The sequence below is a fragment of the Malaclemys terrapin genome, chromosome 2 (genome assembly GCF_027887155.1).
Source record: "Malaclemys terrapin pileata isolate rMalTer1 chromosome 2, rMalTer1.hap1, whole genome shotgun sequence".
Classification (NCBI taxonomy): Eukaryota; Metazoa; Chordata; order Testudines; family Emydidae; genus Malaclemys; species Malaclemys terrapin.
The window spans coordinates 45,120,166-45,143,217 of record NC_071506.1 but is presented as its reverse complement, the minus strand read 5'-3'; the positions used below and the strand labels follow the sequence as shown (position 1 = coordinate 45,143,217).

The 23,052-nt window shown below is 47.1% G+C and overlaps 1 protein-coding gene across 1 annotated transcript in view; it reads left to right on the top strand.

Moving 5' to 3' along the window:
* The first annotated feature begins 18,537 nt into the window (after positions 1-18,537).
* The window catches only part of OTUD6B (OTU deubiquitinase 6B), a 31,644-nt gene continuing 27,129 nt past the window's right edge, over positions 18,538-23,052 (top strand). Inside the window, exon 1 of the mRNA XM_054018012.1 lies at positions 18,538-18,699. Coding sequence (XP_053873987.1) covers positions 18,612-18,699 — 88 coding nt within the window. The 5' untranslated portion in view covers positions 18,538-18,611. The remainder of the gene's footprint in view (positions 18,700-23,052) is intronic.

The following is a 23,052-nucleotide window of genomic DNA, read 5'->3' as shown; positions in this document are numbered from 1 at the left end:
CAAAAGAAATAGTATTTTTCAATTCACCTAATACATTTAATGTAGTACAATCTATCATGGAAGTTGAACTTATAAATGTAGAATTATGTACAAAAAAACCCCTGCATTCAAAAATAAATGTAAAACTTTAGAGCAGGGGTGGGCAAACTTTTTGGCCCAAGGTCCACATCTGGGTTTGGAAATTGTATGGTGGGCCATGAATGCTCATGAAATTGGGGGTTGGGATGCGGGGGGGCCCTCTGGGATGGGGCCAGAAATTAAGAGTTCAGGGGTGTGGGAAGGGGCTCTGGACTGGAGCGGGGGGTTAGTGTGCGGGGGAGGGGGGGTGAGGGCTCCGGTTGGGGGTGTGGGCTCTGGGGTGGGGCTGAGGATGAGGGGTTGGAGGTGCAGGAGAATGCTCTGAGCTGAGACTGAGGGGCTCAGAGGGCAGGAGGGGGTTCAGGGCTAGGGCAGGGGGTTGGGGCGCAGGAGGAGGTCAGGGATGCAGGGTCCAGGTGGCGTTTACCTCAAGCAACTCCCAGAAGCAGCGGCACGTCCTCCCTCTGTCTCCTACATGTGGGGCAGCCAGGGGGCTCCGCACGCTGCCCCGTCCACAGGCGCCTGAAAGTGAGAACAGGCGTTCACGTGGCACGTGCTTGAAGTTCTCTAGTGTGTCTTTAAGGTTGTTTGCATCCTGGCCAAAGAGGATGACATCATCCATATAATCCAGGTCAGTAAAAGAAGTTGAACCAACAATTATACCAATATTTGCAGAGACATGTTCAAGGAGCCAATCCCATGTATGGCAAAACAGAGCTGGGGCCAGGATACATCCCTGCTTTGTTCTAGTGAAAAACCTGTTGGACCTATAGGTTCCTGTAGTGAGGCAGAGTGGCCTCTCTCTGGACTCGTGAGTGAGGGCTCTTTTCCCTCCCCTTGGTGGGTGGAGCTAAGCCCTCCGCACCCCCTCGCAGGAAGTGCAGGGGCGGGACAGGAATTATAAAGGGAATTCAAAACAATGAGGAGTCCCTGTGGCACCTTAGAGACTAACACATTTATTTGGGCATAAGCTTTTGTAGGCGAAAACCCACTTCATCAGATACATGGAGTGGAAAATACAGTTTGTGCTGGACCAGGGAAGGAGGCAGATGTTGCTGCTAGGAAGCTGAGCCCTCTGTTTGATCCTGGACCAGCATCTGAGCAGACCAGTGCCCTACTGACCAAGGCAGCAGAAGGCCCCGAGGAGTGACCGGAGGGGACGCCGTCCAACTATGAAGCAGGAAGATGGAGACCAGTGCCAAAGGACCAATGCCAGCAGAGCGGGGTAGGAAGTAGCCCAGGGAAACCAAACATTGCTCCAGTTGTGCTGTTGGGACGCAAGGCAGCGAGTTTGTGTTTCACCGCTGACCCAGTGGTGGGACTGCCTACCACTATTAGGGCCCTGGGCTGAGACCTGGTGGAGTAGGGCAGGCCAGCATCCCCCTGCTGCTGCCCCACAGCTGGAGCTGGCTGATTACTAAGCCAGAAGGCCTGTGCCAGACTGTTACCACTGCTCCAGCCAGGAGGCTGATAGCTACAGACAGCTTTACCTGCTCTGCCCCACCCCAAGAGCCAGGACCCAACTCTGCTGGCTGCCATGTAGTGTGGCGGCATGGCCTCCCTCCTAGGGTTGCCAACTTTCTAACCCCTGAAAACCAAACACCCCTGCCCCACCTCTTCCTCTGGGGCCCCAGCTGTCCCCTCCTCTGTTGCTCACTTTCTACCCCCACCCATGTCACTAGCTTCCCCATTCCCCGGGACTCACCTGCAGAGCCGGGCTTGGAGCACAGTGGGGCACAGCAGGAGTGGGGGAGGGTCTGGAATAAGGGGTCAGTCCCCAGAGCGAGAAACTGTGGTGGCGTAATCAGGGCAGAGCGAGGTGGGGTGTGCAGACAGGTTCCTCCTGCCCCCTCAATGGCACTGGTACCTACTTTGTAGCCTGGTCAAGGAGACAGCCAGTTCTCTCCACCAGGCTGGGGGCTGGAAGAACAGCAGATGCTAAGCAGAGCTGCTCCTCCAGGCTCCAGCAGCAGCTGCTGCTCTTCCCAACCCATGGTGGCAAAAGCCAGTTACTGCAGATAACCTGACTTCTAGTGTCCAGGAAGCTGTGCTGACCGGATGCTGCCAGTTTCCCATTTCAATCAGATGTTCCAGCTGAAAAACAGACACCTGGCATCCCTACTCCCTCAGGACCTGAGAGGGAGCCCCGTTAGTTCTCCATTGCACCCATGCCACTAAGTCATTACATAAATCTTGGATTAACCTCAGAAAGATGTTATGAACACCAATGCCTCATAGGGCCTTCCACAGGGCAGCTCTATTGACAGAATCAAAGGCTGCCTTCAAGTCTACATATGCTGCTGTCAAAGGACAATTGAATTAGCTGATAGATCTCAGGTAAAAAATGAAGAGTAAGTATAGCATCCATGGCAGATCACCCAGCAGTGAAGCCCAATTTTTCTGGGAGATGGCTTTTCACAAGGAGATGCTGGAGCTGGGCAAGTAGGACATGTTTAAAAACTCTTCCAGGAACAGAAAACAAAATTATTGCCCTTCAGTTGCTGCTCTCAGTGCGTGGAGCTTTCCCTTTATAAAACTATCTCTTCCTTCCACTCTGCTGGTACCTTCCCAGTAGTCCAAGCCAGACAAAAAGTTGGTGTAATGTTTGCATTATTGTCTCTATGGAGCACCTGAGAAGTTCAGGTTTTATATAGTTGGGTCCAGCAGCATGCCCACTGGAGTAGGCAGGGGTTAAAAGCAGCCCTGGAGAAGGCTGTGGTTGGGAAAAGCAGACACAGCTGTGGCCAGCTCAATCAGGGCCCAGCTGGCCCTGATAAGAGGGCTGTGGACCAGGAGCTGGAGGAAGTCTCACTCTAGCCCTTGACAGGGCCGCCCCAAGCAGCCAAAACCAAAAAAAAAAAAAAAAAAAAAAAAAAGCCGCGATCTAAAAAAAGCAGCGATCGCGATCTGCGGCAGCAATTCGGCGGGAGGTCCTTCACTCCCAGGCGGAGTGACGGACCCTCCGCCGAATTGCCGCCGAATACCTGGAACTGCCGCCCCTGTCCGGAACGGCCGCCCCAAGCACCTGCTTGAGAAGCTGGTGCCTGGAGCCGGCCCTGGCCCTTGAGTAGGAAGGGCTAGTTGCCTGGGAGCAAGATACCTGAACTGGAGCAGTGCTGGGGAATAGGGCTAGGGAGCTCCTGGTAAAACCCCAGGCTGCTGGCCTTGTTGAAGGCCTACAGAGGAACTGCGGCTGCAGAGATACAGCCTGGGAATAGGCAAAGGCAGCAGCTCCTAACCCCTTGCTATGTGCTGGAAACAGTGCCAATCTCATAGGACATTCTATCCCTTTAAACGGAGAGGTCTGCACTGGTGCATCTGAGGGTACTTGAGCAGCCTGGAGAGATCTGTACTTCCCTGCATATGGTGCTGGCTCTCCCAATCAATAAACCTGGTAGTAAAGGTTAGCTTAAATGCTCTTTTTGTAGTCTTAGCTTTTTAAATGTATTGATTTAATTACTAGCATTTCCCCCCAAATTCAATCAATATATAAAGTGTTTGTCATTTGTACTGTACCAGATTATTGACAAAAAAAGAAACCTTATCCATGTGTTGGATGTGGTAAGGGGAAGAAAGAGCAGCAGATTTAAGGCTGTAGGCAGTTGAAGCATAGGTAAGGAGCAGAGGCAGATTAGTGGTTTGTGGGGCCCTGGGCCAGAACAAGTGGGGGCCCCTCCTCATCCCTTCACTCTGCATTCCCCCCCTCCCCTCCCTTCCCCCGGCGCTCCTGCCAGAGATATGGGGTCAGTGTCCAGGGGCTGGAGCAAGAGTGGAGTGGAGAAAGCCCCTGTGCCTTACCCCCACTCCATGGCAGGAACACTGGACAGGCAGAGCAGGTCAGGGCATGGGGTGCCCCAATTGGCTGAGGCCCCTGGGCATGGTCCCTGTCGGCCCAGTGGCTAATCCTGTCAGACCCCTGCCACTGCCCAGCATCCCAACACAGACCTCCCCCAACACTCTCCAAGAGACCCCCCACTGGGCAGCAGCCCCCCATGCACCTCCAGAGACCCACTTCCTCACATCCTGCCCTCTGGCCACACTCACCGGCCCCATAGGCGCTGACTCCGTGGCCTATGAAAAAAATTGGTGGGTGCTCAGCACCCACCGGCAGCTCCCGGTGGCCCCGCCCCACCCCCCTGCTCCAGCTTACCTCCGCCTCTGCTTCCTCCACGACCGCGCCGCCGCGTCCTGCTTCTCCCCCCTCCCTCCCAGCGCTTGCACCACGACACAGCTGATTCGCGGGGCAGGGAGGGAGAGAGGGAAGAGGAGGGGGAACGTGGCGCGCTGGGGGAAGAGGCAGGGCCGGGTGCGGATTTGGGGAAGGGATCCAATAGGGGCAGGGAGGGGGAGGAGTTAGGGTGGGGACTTTGGGGATGGGGTTGGAATGGGGGTGAGGCCAGGGGCGGGGATGGGGTAGAGTCGGGGCCGGGGGTGCGGGCACTCAACCGGAGCCAAGAAAGTTGGCGACTATGACCGGCCCTGCTGGAAGGTGACGACGTCTGCCAGGCTAAGCTTGCAGCGTGGCCAGGGCCAGTCCAGTGCCAAGGCGGGGAATGACTCCGGCCTCTTGGGACTGGTGCAGTTAGCCTGGCCAGGGTCTGCCCCCACCCTGACCAGACTCCCTCATGACCCATTGCCTGGAGGTAGGGTGACCATACATCCCCGTTTGGCCGGAATAGTTCCCTTTTTAAGCTCTGTCCTGGCCAAGCTGACTTTTTTTGACAAAAACAGGCATTTATCCCGTTTGCTCTTGTCAACTGATCAGTTGGCAAGAGCAAATGAACAAATGCCCAGTTTACCAAAAAAGTCCGGTGTGGCCTTCTAGTAGGGTATGGAGGAACATGTGTGTGGGGGATGGTGACGCGAGGTGTTAGGCAGCAGGGCTTCGGGGGTCAGCCCCAGCCCCAGCCAGAATGGAGCTTGCCCCAGCCCCTGGCAGCAGTGTGGGGTGGGTGTCAGCCCCAGCTCCTGGCAGTGGTGCGGAGAGATGGGGCAAGGGAGGGGTCAGCCCCTGTCCTGGCAGCGGCATGCGGTGCTCGAGGAGTGGGGGTCAGCCCCTGACTGCGGCGTGGGGAGCTGTGGGGGAGATGTCAGGAGGCTTGAAATGATTTGTCAAGTATACTGGGAGCTGGTGAGGAAAATGCAGGTGACTGAAAGACAGTTGGCAGGAGGAAGGGAACACTGAGATCAGATGAGGAACTGGGGGAAGAGGAAAAACTGAGTCTGGGAACAGCGGAAGGAGAGACAAATCTGACAAGGAGTTGGGGTATGAAGAGACAACTGAGGCTAGCTCAGCAAAGAGACTGGAACAAGAAGCTAGAGAGAAGGGAGAGTGGAGCAAGGAACCAGGGAGGTTGGGGGAATTATCAGGGACATGGAGATGACGAGTGGAAGCATACAGAGAAACTGGATGAAGAGCTGGGAGGGGGAAACTGGGACTGGCTGGGCAAAGATACTGGGGACAAGGGGTCAACGGAGGGGGCAACTAGGACAAACTGCACTAAGAAACTGGGAGTGGGGAGAGAGACACACTGGGCTGTAGATGGGGAGTCTGGAGGGGGAGAGACTAGGACTCACTGGACAAGGTGATTAGGACTAGAATGAAACGCCTGGAGAGTAGAGACTAGAACTGGGTAGGGAGGAAGGATGGGGTACAAGGAGCTGGGATGAGGGAGAGAGAGGACTGGGACAGCTTGGAGGGATGGGGAGAAAGAGTCAATCTTTGGTGTATCAGGCAAAAGGATCAGTGACCACTAGAGCACATTTCCTTGCAGAACCAAAGATTCCTAAGTCCCCAAATTCTTCTGCTGACAGCAAATATCTGTGGGGTAAAAACCATTGGCAAAGTATGTGTTTCATCCCCCTCTAATGCTAGTCCACGTAGAGGATCACAACCTACTATTGCTATCAGTTGCTCCTTTAGTTCTAGTGGCAGAGATCTGTGCAGGGTATCTAAAGGCTCATGATGAACCATACTGATGTCAATATGATGCCACACAATGGAATTTGTTTTTTCAGTTTGCTTTTTGAAAAACAGGAAATTACACACACAAAACTACATTACAGGAACATTAAGGTTGCAGAGTTAAGGATTCAAAAGTTAGGAAATTCCAGAATTAAGGTTGCCTATGCAACCTTAATTCAACCACCTTGTGTGTATGTATTATGATACAATTTTTAACTAATGATCACATACTGTTGTTTTGCTTTTATTTTTGCACAGTCAACCTTAATTCTGGCATTTCCTAACTTTCGAATACTTGATTTGGCAACCTTAATATTATTCTAATGTAGTATCTTGTGTATAATACAATATAATCTTGCCAGCCAGGACTTCATGATCAACATTCCATCCAGAAGAGAGCAGCAGCACATATAAACACTGGCCATTACCTTAAAAATGGCTGCATTTGGATATTGTGCAGTTGCTGTGTAAACTTTCTGATATAGATCCACCAGTTAACCCGTCTAGAGAGTAATGTCTTGATGGGTCCAAACCTGGGCTTGTGTGCAAAAATTGCCAGATTGTATAGTAGCTTCCTGGAGTAGAATAACATAATCATATGTGCTGCTATATTGCCACATGGTAATGAAAGTGGACAAGAAGCTGTATAATAATGAAGTGACTGTGTCAGAAGTAACGCTAAGGATGTGTGCAGAGGATTTTTGCATGTCACCTACCTACGTAGATAAATTTGGAATGGAACACATCATAAAATGGGAAAAGGTAGTCAATAATAATACCAGTATTTAGGTTTTATACAACAGTGGCTCTCAGCCTTTCCAGACTACTGTACCCCTTTCAGGAGTCTGATTTGCCTTGCGTACTCCCAACTTTCACCTAGCTTAAAAACTATTTGCTTACAAAATCAGATATAAAAATAAAAAATCAGCACATCATTACTGTAAACTTGCTTGCTTTCTTATTTTTACCGTATAATTGTAAAATAAATCAATTGGAATATAAATATTGTACTTACATTTCTGTGTATAGTGTATATAGAGCAGTATAAACAAGTCATTGTCTGTATGACATTTTAGCTTGTACTGACTTTGCTTAGTTTTACAACAAGCTACATAAAAAGCATTAGCGAATATCTAGATGAGTTGATGTACCCCTTGGAAGACCTCTGCATACCCCTGGTTGAGAACTACTGTTATACAATATGCATTAATCTAATAGGTGCATCTATAAATGCAAGTGTGAATTATTATATATTATAGTAATATCCAGGAGTCCCAGTCAAGGTCAGGATCACATTGTGTTGGGTGCTGCTGAAGGTGAACAACAGTCCCTACCTTGCCCTGAAGTACCTACAAACTAGGGCCCCACTGTGACCGAAAGCTGCCCTGTATTCACACCCTACACAATGTTGTAATAATCTTTGTATGACATATGATCAGCCTTATAACTTGCTGGTCAATATTATCCTGGTGAAATGCATGTAGCAATATTATATGTAAAGTTAGGAATTCCCCTGTATAATGTTATCAGCACTTATTCAGATCCAGACAGCGCTACCTAGGCAAAAGTTGTTAAGTAGGCCAAGAGGGGGTGCTTAGTCAATTTACATGTAAGTAGTAAACATAGTCTTCTAGACAGCGGGTGAAGGAGATGGCAGGAAACAGAACAACTTGGATTTCAGCAAACACAAGTTGGGGAAGAAAGTCTCCTTCACCATTAGACTCCATGTCACTTCCTTTACTGCTTGAATAAACTTTACTTTGAAGGGTAACCCTCAGAAGAATTCACTTCAAAGGTTCACTGGACTATAAAGAGAAGGGGCAGAGAACCCCAAGTTATTTCTTTCACCTAATATGACAAAGGCACCAGCACTTTTGAGCCTCTGGGAGAGATCCTGACCAAGGAAAGAGCCAGTCACCATCTTGCTGTAATCTTAAACAAAGTCTTGAACCAAAACTTGCTAGATTAAGTATTAGACTTTTCTATGTGTGTTTTCACTTTTGTTTGCTGGTAATCATTTCTAACTATCTCTCTTATACTTGAATTCACTTAAATTTAGGGCCGGCTCCAGCTTTTTTGCCACCCCAAGCAGTGAAGGGGGGAAAATATATATATATATAAAAATAAATAAAAATACCGCGCCGCTTCATTCTTCGGTTTCAATTCAGTGGCCGGCCCTTCCCTCCAAAAGGGACCGAGGGACCCGCCACCAAATTGCCGCCGAAGACTCGGACGTGCCGCCCCTTTCCATTGGCCGCCCCAAGCACCTGCTTCCTGCGCTGGTTCCTGGAGCCAGCCCTGCTTAAAATCCTACCTCTTCTTTTGTTAATAAACTTCCTTTATTTTTAACCTGAACCAACCCAGTGCTGTGTTTAAACTGAATTGTTTAGTAACTGCAGTTAAAGTAACAAACTATTGAATGTTGACTCTTTACAGGGGCATTGAACCTTAATATATAAACTGTGCAGGAAAGGGCTGGACATTGTAGAATACACATTTTTGGGAAAATCTGGGACTGGGAATGTGTTGGGTCATCCTGCAAATAGTCCAGCAAATAGTCCACCACAAAGCTGGTGGAAGCCTGAGTGTGATGGGTGTGTTGCTGGCAAGCTGCTGGTGTCAGAGCTTCTAGACCAGGGCTGCAGCTATACAGACACTCAGGGTGTGACCTGCATGATGTTAGGCTATTTGTGAGCAGCCCAGGTTGGGAGCAGCAAAGCATTGTGAGGTGCCCAGGATTACAGGGCAGGCAATGACACTGGATTGCACCCAAGAATGTGACACCTGCTCCTTCAAACATTTATGAATGAACAGACTTGAATGTTTGCAGGATCAGGATTAAGACAAGATGTAACAGCTGGGTGAGAAGATGAGGATGCCAGTAAGGATTACACAAGGTGACATTGATTAGCAGTGTCTAGTTTGCAGGTTGCATGGTTTTTGTTTTGTTTTAGAAGATATTATTGAAGAAGCATCAAACTGCTAAACCACTGTCAGCTTACTATGAGAATCATATTAGAGATGGCTTTTAAAGAAGGTATTTGAACATAACATAAGAACAGCCATACTGGGTCAGACCAAAGGTCCATCTAGTCTAGTAGCCTGTCTAACGTCAATGGCCAAAACCAGGTGCCCCAAAGGGAATGAACAGAACAAGTAATCATCAAGTAATCCATCCACTGTCGCCAATTCCCAGCTTCTGGCAAACAGAGGCTAGGGACACCATCCCAGCCCATCCTAGCTAATAGGTCCATCAATGGCTATCCTCCATGAACTTATTTAGTTCTTTTTTGAACCCTGTTATAGTCTTGGCCTTCACATCACCTGGAAAAGAGTTCCACAGGTTAACTATGTTTTGTGTGAAGAAATACTTCCTTGTTTGTTTTTAACCTGCTGCCTATTAATTTGAATTGGTGACCCCTAGTTCTTGTGTTATGAGAAGGAGTAAATAACCCTTCCTTATTTACTTTCTCTACACCAGTCATGATTTTATAGACCTCTATCATTTCCCCCATTAGTTGTCTCTTTTCCAAGCTGAAAAGTCCCAGTCTTATTAATCTCTCCTCATATGGAAGCTATTCCATGCCCCTAATAATTTTTGTTGCCCTTTCAAATTCCAATATATCTTTTTTTGAGATGGGGCGACCACATCTGCACCCAATATTCAGGATGTGGGCATACCACGGGTTTATATAGAGGCAATGGGAAAGGAAATGAGACATGACATAGTAAGACACAAGAACAGATAAATTTGGAGGGACTAGGTTGTAGAGATCCTTACAGGTAAGGACCAGAAGTTTGTGCTTGATGTGGTGGAGGAGGAGGAGACAGTAGAGGGACTCAGAAATGAGTGGTATGGTCAAACCAAGGGCCAACAGTGTGATCTTAGCAGTAGTGTTTTGAATGGGGCACATGTGTATTAGGAAGGCCAGAGAAGAGGAGGTGGCAGTAATTGAGATGGGAGATAAGGATCCAGATGAGATTTTTAGTAGAGTGTACAGTGTGGTAAAACATGCTCTACCCAAGCAAAAACCTTGCAATGAGGGGAAAAATATTATCTGACTGTACTTAGCCAACCTGAAGCGACTCCATGCCCATACTCAGATCTGGACGGCGGTCGTGGAGGAAGCAGAGGCAGAGGTAAGCTGGAGCAGGGGGGTGGGGCGGGGCCACCGGGAGCCTACAGCCTTAAATCTGCTGCTCTTTCTTCCCCTTACCACATCCAACACATGGATAAGGTTTCTTTTTTTGTCAATAATCTGGTACAGTACAAATGACAAACACTTTATATATTGATTGAATTCCTTTTTGTATGGGGAAACTCCATCATGAATCTTTTTTATTAAACAAATAATTTTCTAAAAATATGAAAAGATTCAAATCCTTCCACCATCAAACCTAATATTTTCAACCGCCCACTAACATCTACAGGTTTTATTCCTATTTTTATTTCTAGAACAGCTGGACCACCTCTACTAGTAACTGACTGCATGGATTCCTTTCATTTGTGAGTCTTCAAACAGACTTCAGAGTAACAGCCGTGTTAGTCTGTATCCGCAAAAAGAAGAACAGGAGTACTTGTGGCACCTTAGAGACTAACAAATTTATTAGAGCATAAGCTTTCGTGGACTACAGCCCAAATCTTTAGGCTAATAAAATCACAGCAAGTCAGTATATCTTTGACTCCCCAATATCTCCTCACCTGACTCTCTTTATCTCAGGTTATTTTCACCTCAGTAGAATCCCTTTCTCTATTTTACTGACTTTTTGGAGAAACACCTTCTGATTGTCCTTGAGTAAATCCAGGATAATAGGATTGTAATCATCATTCTCTCCATATCAGAGACTCGCACCTTGAAGCTGTGGAACTTATCCAGCAGTCTCCATTTTATTATCTGTTACAGATGGTAACACATAGTAAAGAATTAACTTACTTCTGAATGAGTTCATACTCTTCAGCTCTCTTCCTGAGCATGGGTGCAGAGGTCATTCGCAGAATTGGGGCCTTAACAGCTGCACAGTTACTGCCGATAGGGCTTTTTTCCCAGCTATGTGCTGGAAACAGTGCCAATCTCATAGGACATTCTATCCCTTTAAACGGAGAGGTCTGCACTGGTGCATCTGAGGGTACTTGAGCAGCCTGGAGAGATCTGTACTTCCCTGCATATGGTGCTGGCTCTCCCAATCAATAAACCTGGTAGTAAAGGTTAGCTTAAATGCTCTTTTTGTAGTCTTAGCTTTTTAAATGTATTGATTTAATTACTAGCATTTCCCCCCAAATGCTAATAGATTTTTAAAATGAAAATTTCAGCCTCCCCCAAAATGAAGAGAATAATCCCTTCTATTGTGACCTAGAATATGAAATATAACCATCCTTTTACATGCGTATGATATAAGCTATGTTGAAGTTCCCAGTGTTAACATGTTTAGTTATATTTAGGTTTTATGTTAATGATGGGATCCTTAACTGTTGTATATCTGAGTAAAATTCAACTCTCGCAGCTCCCAAGTGCTTATCTGACAGGAGTAATTGCAGAGTGATAATTATTTCTGGACTGGGGACTGTAGTAACAAGGTAATGCCCAAATGGGTTAATTGCAGCACATTTCAGTGCAGTTTATTGAGTATTTAGGGTTCGCTCCCATTCTCTCACATGCAATCTGGAAAGATGTCTGCTCCAACCTGCTTCTTTATAATAGAATGGCTTGCCACTCCCCTAACTCGGGGAAAGCAGAGGAAAATTTATCCTAGTGAAATTATGGCAGCCTCAGGGGTCTGAGAAATTAGTTGGGAATTGGTCCTGCTTTGAGCAGGGGGTTGGACTAGATGACCTCCTGAGGTCCCTTCCAACCCTGATATTCTATTTTCTATAAGTGATGGACTGTGGGCCAAATATCTTGATAAGGGCTGCAGTGACAAAATTAAATGAGAATTTTTTTTACAATATTGCCAATCCCAAAATACCAAAATCATGCTCCAAAAAAGCAAAAGACTACCTTAAAAATCATAGGATTTAGAAAACAATTTTTTTGTTTGACTTCTGGTTTCTGAGCCTTGAACATATTTTTAAAAATGTAAACAGATGTGCACTGATCATTAAGGTAGAAAGCTTGTCACTGCTTCTCCTAAAGGGGAAGCTTTTTCCACATGCTAACAGTTTCCTTAGAGCCACCCACAACTCGGATTTGGGTGCTCTAGAAAAAACATAGGCATTGATTTCAGAAGACTGAGATGACCTTAGTGTTGCCAGCTTTCACAAATTTACTGTGAGACTCGCAATAATTGGGGTTCTTAAAGCTTCAGTTTCTGGAGTCAAGTGGTTATGTGAGAAATTTTTAAAGCTTCTAGCCTTTACAGTTGAGAAATGTCACCCAAACATGACAAAATGTGACTCAAATGTCCCCTCAAGGCTCAGAAACCAGAAGGCAAAGAACCCCCCCCACCCCAAAAAAAAAATTAGTATTTTTTTCTAAATCCTTGATTTTTGTCCAGGAACAATGTCAGTCTAACTGATTCCCTGTTACCCAAGTTATCCCATTTATCCTTTTAAAATATTGAAACAATATTAGCTTTCTTTCCACATTTGTTAAATATAAACATCAAAGGGCCCAATATTTCTCAAGTTGGGCACTGAAATATTGAGGCACTCAAAATAAATGGTCACTTTTGAAAATATTGGCCTAACTGCTCAATTACACTGGTCTACAATTTTTGAGAAGTCGTCTATTTCAGAGATAAAATGTGCTATTTATTATGTATTTTGATGTGCTGAATTCAAATATGACAATTAAAACAACTGGCTACTGTTTCTAAGATATTTAAGTTTTTACATTTTATGTCTATGAATATTGTGTAGATAGTAGAGTTTTAATAAAAAATTGTAAACCTAGGTCTTTTCATGTGTTTATGGTTGCTTTACATGATAATATTTCACCTGTCCTGTTTATGTAACACTTTAAAAATCAACAAAAGGGTGTTATAAATAAAATTTATTATGAAACAAAAGGCAAAAAAATATTATGTACATAGTTTAGTCCTATTCAGTGTCTACTCGGCGCTTCTTGGCTTGTCTCTTGTCTTCATTAAATGGAGCATCTCTTGTCACTGTCCAGCAATAGTCTGCAAGCATTGATGGGCTCCATTTGCCCGGATAGCGTTTCTCCATTGTTGCAATGTCCTGGTGAAATAGCTCGCCGTGCTCGTCGCTCACTGCTCCGCAGTTCGTTGGAAAAAAATCTAGATGAGAGTGCAAAAAATGTATCTTTAGTGACATGTTGCAATCAAGGCTTTTGTATGCCTTGAGGAGGTTTTCCACCAACAACCTGTAGTTGTCTGCCTTGTTGTTTCCGAGAAAATTTATTGCCACTAACTGGAAGGCTTTCCATGCCGTCTTTTCCTTGCCACACAGTGCATGGTCAAATGCATCATCTCGAAGAAGTTCACGAATCTGAGGACCAACAAAGACACCTACCTTTATCTTAGCTTCACTTAACCTTGGAAATTTTCCATGGAGGTACTTGAAAGCTGCTTGTGTTTTGTCAATGGCCTTGACAAAATTCTTCATCAGACCCAGCTTGATGTGTAAGGGTAGTAACAAAATCTTCCTTGATTCAACAAGTGGTGGATGCTGAACACTTTTCCTCCCAGGCTCCAATGACTGTCGGAGTGGCCAGTCTTTCTTGATGTAGTGAGAATCTCTTGCACGACTATCCCATTTGCAGAGAAAACAGCAGTACTTTGTGTATCCAGTCTGCAGACCAAGCAAGAGAGCAATAACCTTCAAATCGCCACAAAGCTGCCACTGATGTTGGTCATAGTTTATGCACCTCAAACGTTGTTTCATGTTGTCATAGGTTTCCTTCATATGGACTGCATGACCAACTGTAATTGATGGCAAAACATCGCCGTTATGCAGTAAAACAGCTTTAAGACTCGTCTTCAATGAACAGTCTCCACTCATCTGGATCATGAACGATGTTGAGGGCTGCCATCACACCATCGATGTTGTTGCAGGCTACAAGATCACCTTCCATGAAGAAGAACGGGACAAAATCCTTTTGACAGTCACGGAACATGGAAACCCTAACATCACCTGCCAGGAGATTCCACTGCTGTAGTCTGAAGCCCAACAGCTCTGCCTTACTCTTGGGTAGTTCCAAATCCCTGACAAGGTCATTCAGTTCACCTTGTGTTATGAGGTGTGGTTCAGAGGAGGAGGATGGGAGAAAACGTGGGTCCTGAGACATTGATGGTTCAGGACCAGAAGTTTCATCCTCTTCCTCATCTGACTCAAGTGAGAATGATTCTGGTGCATCAGGAACCGGCAGTCCTTCTCCGTGGGGTACTGGGCGTATAGCTGATGGAATGTTTGGATAATGCACAGTCCACTTTTTCTTCTTTGACACACCTTTCCCAACTGGAGGCACCATGCAGAAGTAACAATTGCTGGCATGATCTGTTGGCTCTCTCCAAATCATTGGCACTACAAAAGGCATAATTTCCTTTTTCCTGTTCAACCACTGGTGAAGATTTGTTGTACAAGTGTTGCAGCATATGTGTGGGGCCCATCTCTTGTCCTGATCTCCAATTTTGCAGCCAAAATAAAGGTGATAGGCTTTCTTAACCATAGTGGTTATACTGCGCTTTTGTGATGCAAAAGTCACTTCACCACAAACATAGCAGAAGTTATCTGCACTGTTCACACAAGTACGAGGCATCTCTGCTCACTTTGGCTAAACAGAAATGAGTCCCTTTGCAAAATCAAACACTGACAAATAAGAGAACACGACACTGTATGATTTCTAGAGCTGATATAGGGCAATTTGTTCAGCAGAGTGATGTAAGCTTTGTTATGATTGCATCATCCATGACTTCTAGGAATAACATGATGCAATTCATATCATGTATGATGCAATACCAGCTTCAGATTGCATCATTCATTGTTTTGCCTAAAAAGCAAGTACTGTCCAAACCCAGTCATAGATTTATTCTTAGATCCAGTCAAAGATGTATTTGTTGGTTTAAATTGAGATCTCTTCCCCTTATAACTCAATTATCCTCCGCCATTCCCAAGTCAAGGGTCGTATATACTGACCCAATAGCATATCTTGAAAACTAGAGCCAATCAACAGTTTTAAGCATCATTTTCGTTCTCAGTGACCCAGAATTAGTAAAGTTTGACTATGTTTATTTCAGAAGCATTTTGGCTGTAGAGCAGTGTTATAAGTCCTAGACTAAGAGCTGTGTTGGAGGAAGAAGCAATGACCAAATGCTAAACATTTTTAATGTTGTGTTCTCATAACTACAGGCTTCTTACATGGACCTACATATTCACATTGTTCTCTCCTATGTCATGAGTCATTTAGTCTATCTCATAGTCAATTACCCAGTGGTAGAGTCCATAACCTCATAATTTTGTACTTTAATATTTGTAGACACTGGACTACCTTTGCAGCTGTTATATATTGGCATAGCTCCATTGAAATTAATGTATCTAGCAGGGCCAGATTTACACCTTACGTACCTCTACACCAGTGGTTCCCAAACTTGGGTTCATGAACCCTTGGGGGTTTGTGAAATGTATTGGGGTTCTCAGAAAAAAGTTTTGTAATGGCGGACAGAGCTGTCCCTAGGGACCTGGGTGTAGGGGCCAGCAGCCCGAGCCTCGTGACCATGACTTCCTGGCAGACAAGTTCAAGCTTTGTTGTAATCATGTGGTGTTTGCCTGGATTGCTCAAGACCTGAATGCTTGTAGGAGGACCTCTTTAATTGAGTTGGCTTCGTAAATACATGTATGCTGTTTCATGTCAGGTACTCCTTGATGAAACATGTAGGAGGCTTAATTGAGGTGATACGAGCTACAAAAGTGAAATCTTGGAAGAGAGTTGCTGTTTTCATAATGTAATAAAATTAATAATGTAATGATTAATAACGTAAAATAGTGTGCAATAAGCATGTCATAAAAAAACCAAATTATGTCCAAGATCACTGCTTCTATCATTTATGCTCAGATAAGCAAGACAATCCCTGTAAATATTCATTTTTAGGAGGGAGTTCGTGAGATTTGATATTCATGACAGGGGTTTGCAGGTTGTTAAAGTTTAGGAACCACTGCTCTAGACACAGCTAGCTCTTTCTGCAGAGCAGTCAGCTCAGGCTATTCTGGCACCACAGCGGCCTCCGGTGGGCAAAAGGCGGAACTGCAGCACATTTTCAGCAGGGAAAAAAAATCTGCTTTCCTCCCTCAAGAATTCTGTGCATGCTGGAAACGTCACTTAAGGGGAGCAACAGACAGGCCTGTGGCACCTTTAAGACAAACAGATGTATTGGAGCATAAGCTTTCATGGGTGAACACCTACTTCGTCAGACTTAAGGGGAGGGGGCACAAAGTGAGCCGTCTAGGCAGGGGGCAGGACAGATCAGGATGCTCCCTTCCTTCGGAGAACGAATCACTGCCGCCAGGGGCAGCAAAATAGCCCAAAATACTGCAACACGCAACTGCTAATACTCCCAGCAGCTAAAAATTGCATGCTTGGCAGCTTGTGCCCCTAGAACATCAGCGCCCCTATGTGCCTACTGTGTCTAATTGGAAATCTGCCTCTGGTATATAGGCATATTTTACCATGTGAGGATCAGAAGATCTGGACTAGGGGTAGGCAACCTATGGCACAAGTGCCAAAGGTGGCACACAAGCTGATTTTCAGTGGTACTCACACTACCTGGCTTCTGGCCTCTGGAGGGCTCTGTATTTTAAATGAAGCGTCTTAAACATTTTAAAAACCTTATTTACTTTACATACAACAATAGTTTAGTTATATATATTAGCCATATAGAAAGAGACCTTCTATAAACATTAAAATGTATTACTGGCACGCAAAACCTTAAATCAGAGTGAATAAATGAAGACTCGGCACACCACTTCTGAAAGGTGGCTGATCCCTGATCTGGACTAATGTTTTCTAAGGGTTTTTGTCATTTTGTTTGCATTATACATTTTCGCTCACCCCATAGGAGATTTATTGGTTATAGTACTGCCATGATAGTTAAGTATGAAATAACCTTTTCTACCTTTGCCAAATTTGAAAACAGTTTCAGTTTTTAAAATATCAAAATTCACTGATCGTATTCTGCCCATTTATGGTGATATTCCAAAGAAGAGTTTTGGTGACAGCACCAAGTAATTTGTTTGCACAGTGCACTTATATTCAAATGAATGTCTATAAATAATGGGTTTCCATTCTCTTCAGGACAGAGACTGAGAAACTAGCATGATGGGGCCTTCATCCTAAAGACTTAGATCACACGATCACATAACTGCTCTGGAATGACATAAAGTGCCATATCCCACCACCTGAGGACTTAAGACACTTGGGCCTTGCCTTCACTAGGAAAAAAGGTGTATTCTTAAATTGAGTTAGCAAACTCGAGTTAGCTAACTTGAAATAAAATCCTAGCAAAGACAAGGCAGTTTGTAGTTTTCACATGTGTTAGCCTGGTGGGTTCACTACTTGCTTCTGAGCTGTGTGAAAACTACAAGCTACCCTATCTTCACTAGGCTTTTACCTCCAGTCGGTTAACTCAAGTTAAAGACAATTTCCCCCCCTCTTGAAGACACGCCCATGGACATAAGTGGACTGAGCAAGGAAGTTAACAAATGATGCTGTTGATTTATTCTAGAACAGGGGTTCTCAACCTTTTTCTTTCTGAGCCCCACCCAACATGCTATTAAAAACGTCACCACCAACCTGTGCTGCAACAACTTCTGTATAGCCAGCAGATTAAAAGCCAGGCCTGGGGTAGCAAGCAGGGAAATTGCCTGGGGCCTTGCTGCTCAGGCTGTGGCTTCAGGCCTGGGGCCCGAGGCTTGGGCTTTCTGCCTGGGGCCCCAACGAGTCGAATGCTGGCTCTGCTCCCTGGTTTATTCTGGCAGACCCCATGAAGCCTGCTCACGGTCCCCCCACAGCCCTGGCTGAGACCCACTTCTCTAGAACTGGTTGAACTGTCACAAACAAAACGAAGGGTTTGGGGTTCTTTTTATTTTATTTTATTTGGTTTTTCCTCCAGAGAAAAACGGCCCTTTCTGGCGAACAGACATTTGGGCCATAAAAATAAAAAATCGTGGCTCTGACACTTCCCAGCGTTTGCTAGGGGCGTTGATGATGATGTGTTTCACCCCCGATGTCAGCGGAGGGGCGGACACACAACAAACCCGAACTAGTCTCACTGGCCTGTCAAACAGTGGCGGGTCGGGTCGGGTCTCCCCCGCTCTGAGCGACCGACCCCAGGCTCCGTGCCCGGGCAGACCCAGCGAATAACACCCGGGCGCCCTGCGCGGCGGGAGGCCGATAGAGCAGCCCCCAGGGCCCAATGTACCATCGCTAAACGGCACCCCGACATGGGGCGGCGCTAGGACCGCCTGGGAACGATCCCTACCTCTGGCTCTTCCGGGCGCGCCTCCCACGGGCAGCGGCCGGACGCATGAGGGGCGCGCGCTCTCCCGACTGCGTGCGCGCGGCGTCTCCCTCTCAAGTCGGGTGCGGGGCCACCGCCCGGCTTGAGCCTCGGGGTCATGGAGGAGCCCGGGCGGGAGGAGTCGGCGGCGGACGACTTCGAGCTGCTCGTGAGGAGTCAGCGCAGGGAGAAACGGGAGCTGCAGGGTGAGGAGCGGCCGTGGGGTTTGGGCGGGCGCGGGGCTTGAGGCTTGAGGCGAGGGAGGGTCCAAGAGCAGGGGTGCGTGTGCGGGGCGTGGGAGCGCTGCGAGGCAGGGGTGCGTGTGCGGGGTGTGGGAGCGCTGCGAGGCAGGGGTGTGTGTGCGGGGCGTGGGAGCGCTGCGAGGCAGGGGTGCGTGTGCGGGGTGTGGGTGTGGGGCAGGGGTGCCCATGCGGGGCATGGGAACGCAGTGTGGCAGGGGTGCCTGTGCGGTGCCTATGTGAGCGTGGGACAGAGAGGGCCCAGGGTTCGGGTGGGATGGAAGGGTGGATGCAGAGTGTGGGGGTCGTGGAGGGGTGCGTGCTGGGTGTTGGGTCAGGGGCAGCAGAAGGGGATGGTGGGAGCTGGGGGGAGGGGCAGAGGGGTGTGTGTCGGACATGAAGTCAGAGCGGGCAGTTGAGAGCGTATGGTCTGGCCTCGGAAGGGTGGTGGGCACCACGTCTGTGCTGGGACCCTAGACTAGTGGTTCTCAAACCAGGGGTCGGGATCGCTCAGGGGGTCGTGAGGTTATTCAGCGTTGGGGGGTGAGCTGTCAACCTCCATCCCAAACCCTGCTTTGCCGCCAGCATTTATAATGGTGTTAAATATATTAAAAAGTGTTTTTAATGTATTGGGGGTTGCACTCAGAGGTTTGCTATGTGAAAAGGGTCACCAGTAAAAAAGTTTGAGAGCCACTGCCCTAGTCTGTGCCATTTCATATAGTGCTGCTGGCCAGAGCCAGCTTTCGCTGCAGAAAGCAGTGCGGCATGTAAGTCGCACTTCAAAGCAATTCATGGGTGTTATGTAAACCTTAAGACCCTGCTGAGAAGTAGGAAATAATTCTCTTCTTACACCTGGTCCACACTAACCCCCCACTTCGGACTAAGGTATGCAAATTCAGCTACGCTAATAACATAACTGAATTCGAAGTACCTTAGTCCGAACTTACCGCAGGTCCAGACGCGGCAGGCAGGCTCCCCCATTGATGCCGCGTACTCCTCTCGCTGAGCTGGAGTACCGGCGTCGACAGCGAGCACTTCCGGGATCGATTTTTCGCGTCTAGACAAGACGCGATAAATCGATTCCAGAAGATCGATCGCTTACATCCGGACCAGGAAGTAAGTATAGAGGTACCCTTACAGATGAAGAAAGGGAAGCAGAGTGGTGAAGTGATTTCCCCACTTGGTGAATCATTTTGAGAGGCAGGGTTAGGGCCCAGGAATTTGTCTCCCAGTCCATATCTCTGTGTAGCTTTTTATTGCATTATGGACCACACTTAACTTGAATATAAGGTACAAAAACTACCATGGTGCAGTTATGAACAATGAAGCCTACAAGGTGAGAATTCCAGAAGTTGAGGTTTATAATGCAGTAGTTCACTACAAAATACCATAAATGAACAGTTATTAGTTTACATTTCAGTTTCAGAAAGAAAACTTCAGAGATAGGAAAGAACATTTTGTTAAAGCTACTGTTAAAAAATTATATAATACATAGGTTGAGAAAAGAGTGTCTGTACGTCTGGGTATAGTGCTTAGATTATCCACAAATACAAAGTTTGTTTTTAAGTCATGTGATACATAGAGTACATAATCAGCATTAACCCAAATTTAGGTGAATAGATTTAACAATACAGTTTAGATATTGGAATCTGAATACTCGGGTACATCACTCATGAAAAGTTGTACAGAGATTTGGTTGTGGAAAGCAGAATATATCAATAAGTGGAGATTATCCCTCAGTAATTGAGAATTAGATTGGTTATCCATTCAGAAAATACAATCCATGAGGAAAGTATTTGTTACTTTCCTGACTGTGCTTCTTATCAGCACTCTAGCTCATCGCTCCTGGTATTGCCGATCTCTGGTGATGTGTTCTATGTAGATGTCCCTCGACCACCTGATGGTGTCCAACACCATGAGTTATCGCATCAGCTGAGCGTAGCGTTGGCTGATTCTGCATTCTCTCAGCACTCGCTCGTTACTGGGGTCCCATGCGCCTAGGGCTCCGCCAATCAGTGCGTGTCTGGACCTGGTAACCCTTAGCTCTCAGGGTTTCGGCCAGAGGGGCATATTTCTCTACCTTTTGAGCTTGAGCATCGTGGAAGGCTGGGGTCCTGTTCTCAAACGGCACTGTGACATCCACCGTGATGATATTCTTCTGGTCCTCGTTGGTGATGACACTGTTCGGTCGCAGTTGGCTGTCGGTTCTGGGGTTGGTGGAGTTTACGGCAACCTTCCCCAGGGGTGGCGGGATGACTTTGACCAGGCGATCTTGGATGGCATTGTGTCGCAGCTGCCAAGCTCTTGAATGGGGCCTGCAGCTACACAGGGCGTTTGGTAGCGTTTCGTTGGCATAGCCGTACTTCCTGCATCGCTTGTCCTGATTCCCATGGCGGATGGCTCCGTTCAGTGGGATGCAGCTGAGCTGGGCCCTGTGGATGAACTTCCAGTCGGCAAATCGGATGAAGCTTCCCCTGGCGTCCCACTTGCACATCACCTCGAACGCCTTGCCCTGGTCTGGCTTCCGTTTCTGGTTTTCCATATGTTGGCAGCGGATGGCATCCTTCAGGGTCCTCTCCAGCATGATTCTAGCTCTCAGAGTGATGATTGTGTGATCTGTATTCTTCACCTGTGGCACCAGAACTCCCAGCTCCTGGCGTTCCTCGCACTGACGTCCAGTGGTAGCCGATACGCTTCTTCAGTCATCGCATAGCATTACGGGCACAAGTCCAGAGCGAAGCTAAGTCTCCCCTGTCTCTTCCAAATTCACTTTCCAGTGAGCCGCTCAGGTAGGTGGCGAGATCTTGGTTGGAGGGGGTCCTGGCGATTCACTTCTTGATGGCATCCTGCAGAGCACTCTCCGTGATGTTCCTCACCGTGGCATCCGGGCACGCCGAAAGGTGGAAGGCGTGAGTGGTCACGGCAGTGTTGCACAGATCACCAATTAGAGGGATTTGGCATCGCCCTGTCTGTGCAAGATGTACACCAGTTCATTGCTGGCCCTCTGGGGAAGAAACATCACTTCACCAGCTGCTGGTTGGTGTTGTCTTCCTTGTTCAGAGGTACCTTCGCCACGGCAGATCCCCTCAGGATGAATGAGATACGGGGAATTAGGAAGGTGTTCAAGGCGTTGATCTTCTTCCATGGTGCCAGTAGGGAGGAGTCGATCCTGGCCTCATCTCGTAGGATTTCTGCGATGGTATCCTCAGGTGTCTCCTGGATGTGGAAACCCGTCGGTGTGCCAATATGTTGGTATGCCTGCCCATCCTCGAGGAAGATCATGGGTTCACCCTGGATCTGAAAAGATGTATCCTGGACTGAATCCCTTCTACTGCCATCAATATGCAGGAATGCACACTTCCTGGCATTGAAGCGGAGTCCCATTAAGTTGGCAGCCTGGCTGGTGATGTCAAGCATTTGTTGGAGACTCTCGGGGTTGTCTGCAATCAGGACCAGATCATATGCATCAGCCAGGATATTCGCTCTGTTATTGTATAGATCAAAACTGCCTAGACCACTGGAGATCGCCCAAATGAGCGCCTCCATGGCTAAGTTGAAAATGGTGGGGCTCAGGGGTCAGCCCTGCTTCACGCTGCTACAGATAGGAATTTTGGGCGTCTCTCCTTCCATGGAGCGGATGGTGGTGGTGCAGCCTTCATACAGTTCCCGGACCAGTTGGAGAAAGTTTTCAGGCATCCCGAACACTCTCATGTCTAGAAAATGTGCTAGTGGGGCATCGATTCAAAAGCATTAGCCAGGTCGAGTCATGCTATGGCACATTGCCTCCGTGCCCACCTGGCCATGTGGATGACAGTCTGAAGGACAAAGTTGTGTTCATAGCAGCCTTCGCGTGACATGAAGCCTTTCTGGATGGAGCTGATGACTCTTCCATTCACCATCCAATCTGTGATCCTAGCTGTGAGGCAGCTGACATACAGTTTGTACATGGTGGAACAGAGAGAGATGGGTCTCCAGTTGTTGGGATCACCTTGCTACCTTTCTTGTAGACGAGCACCATCATAGATTTCTTCCAGGAGCTGGGAGTGTGGCAGAACTGTTTGCATTTGTTGAAAATGGCAGTTAGTACCAGGCAACTGGGGTCTAATTTTTTCAGGAAGTTGTAGCGAATGCCAACTTTTTCTGGGGCTGTGTTTTTAGTCTTTGTAAGTCTGGCCTCTACTTCCCATGATGTAAAGTCTTGTTCCAGGTCCTCTGCATAGTCAACCTGGGGTAGAGGATGAAGGCACACTGGATGCTGTGTGTTGTTCTGAGCTACATGATCAAACACCACCTTGAAGTATGAGAATAGTCTCTCGGATG